The sequence below is a fragment of the Galeopterus variegatus genome, unplaced genomic scaffold (assembly GCF_000696425.1).
Source record: "Galeopterus variegatus unplaced genomic scaffold, G_variegatus-3.0.2 Scaffold3317, whole genome shotgun sequence".
Taxonomy (NCBI): Eukaryota; Metazoa; Chordata; class Mammalia; order Dermoptera; family Cynocephalidae; genus Galeopterus; species Galeopterus variegatus.
This window is the reverse complement of record NW_007729428.1, coordinates 189183-191119: the sequence shown is the minus strand read 5'-3', so window position 1 is coordinate 191119 and position 1937 is coordinate 189183. Positions and strand designations below refer to the sequence as shown.

Genomic DNA, 1937 nt, shown 5'->3' with positions numbered 1-1937 from the left:
AAGTATACAATCATTTGAAGAGTTTCTACTGCTTTTAAAAATATCCTCAACACTTTGGTGTTTTCAATCTTCAGAGGCTTTTGAAGTTACGATAGATAACCTGTAAAAAACAGTGCCTAAGAGCAACACTGAATGATCCTTAAACTTAAGATTCCATTTTAGATCTCATTTAATATGTTTGCTGCTAAGTAGCTAAACAAAAAATTAACCACGTAACTCCACAGAACAGAAAATTATTCAGGAAGGATAATGAAACCCAGTTGGAAATGCAAAATACTGAAAAACATAGGAACAAAGGAGAAGGTGTAAAACAAGCAGCATGTTGGGCCTTCCTTCAGAAAACTACTCTTTTCCTGTATCTAAAATGTGATTCCAAGAGTCTTGCAATAATTCTAAATCTATTACAATATGAGGGGGAGACAAGTAAAATGTTAAGAGGATAAATTTGAGAGTAACAGATTCTTTACCTTCTTTATGACGGTTGAAGAGGATGCTCTGCGTTTTCAGAATTAAAATTATATTCTCTGGATCTGGTCCATCCACTATTTTTGTTGATTTAGTACATAAAAATTCATATGCTTTATTTACTTTTTCAAACATATCCTGAATGTAACCAAAGATAATTAAATTTTAATATGGAATATCTCGAATCACAACTTAATCTAAGACACAGCTGGTCTGTATTTTACCAATAACTTCTTTGGTTATTATTTTATTTTTTACATTAATCTAACTGGAAGGTTAGAAAGTTAAGGTGAAACTATTTTTTTTCCAAATAGCTATCTGATAATCTCAATATCATTCACAGAAAAATTCTTCAAATAAGAATTTTAAATACATCTTTAAAGATATACTAAACTCATACATANACACAGCTGGTCTGTATTTTACCAATAACTTCTTTGGTTATTATTTTATTTTTTACATTAAGGAGTTCCTTCCAGCTGTAATCTAACTGGAAGGTTAGAAAGTTAAGGTGAAACTATTTTTTTTCCAAATAGCTATCTGATAATCTCAATATCATTCACTGAAAAATTCTTCAAATAAGAATTTTAAATACATCTTTAAAGATATACTAAACTCATACATACTAGAGACAGTTTCTGAGTTAATATAACAAAAATTATGATAAAAGCTACTGTTTACTGAGCACTGTGTCAGGCACTGTGCTAAATGCCATCATCATTTAATCTTCAAAACAGCCATGTGGTGTGTGTACCATTATTATCCTCATCTTTTTTTTTTACATGAGAATATTGCAACTTAGAAATAAGTAACTTGCTTAAGAACACAAAGTTAATTGGTGGCAGAGCTGAGATTTACTCCCAAGTCTGACTCCTAAATCATGCTCTTAAACTACTACACTATATTGTATTCCATTGATCTGCATGTTGATTCTTGTGTCAGTATCACATTGTTTTACTGTAGCTTTATGGAGTGCTTTAACATCTGGCAGGTTAAGTCTAGCAATTTAATAACTAATTTCAAAATGTCTTCCTGTCTTGATTGTTTTTTCTCCCAGATGAATTTGAATTACCGAAAGGTTCTGAAAAAAAACCCAGGCTTTTTGATTAAAAATGCCTTAAACATATAAAAGTGGCCTCTTTTTGATGTCAAGTTTTCCCATTCAGGAATGCTGTGTCTATTTCCAATGAAAAACCACTGACACTGAAATCAGTGGGAATTATTCCAAGTTTCCAGCAATAGGCTATCAGCCCTGGTTTTGATAATTCTTATGTGATTTCATCTTTTATAAATCTTCATTGGTCAAGGTGGGATAAGGTAATATTGGCAGCAGATAACTTACAATCTGAACTAAATTTTCTACTACTTCAGTCAGAGTGTTGGATGTCATTAGAAAAAAAAAAAATTTTTTTTTTTTTTGTCTCTTTTTTCCGTGTCCGGCAACGGATAGCAACCCTCAGTGTCGCCCCCGT

At 31.7% G+C, this 1937-nt stretch overlaps 1 protein-coding gene across 1 annotated transcript in view; it reads right to left on the bottom strand.

Annotated features, from left to right (window-relative positions):
• Window positions 1–1937, bottom strand: part of DNAJC13 (DnaJ (Hsp40) homolog, subfamily C, member 13) — a 127920-nt gene that overhangs the window by 43650 nt on the left and 82333 nt on the right. Inside the window, exon 36 of the mRNA XM_008584623.1 lies at window positions 468–603. Within this exon, the coding sequence (XP_008582845.1) occupies window positions 468–603 (136 nt within the window). The remainder of the gene's footprint in view (window positions 1–467; window positions 604–1937) is intronic.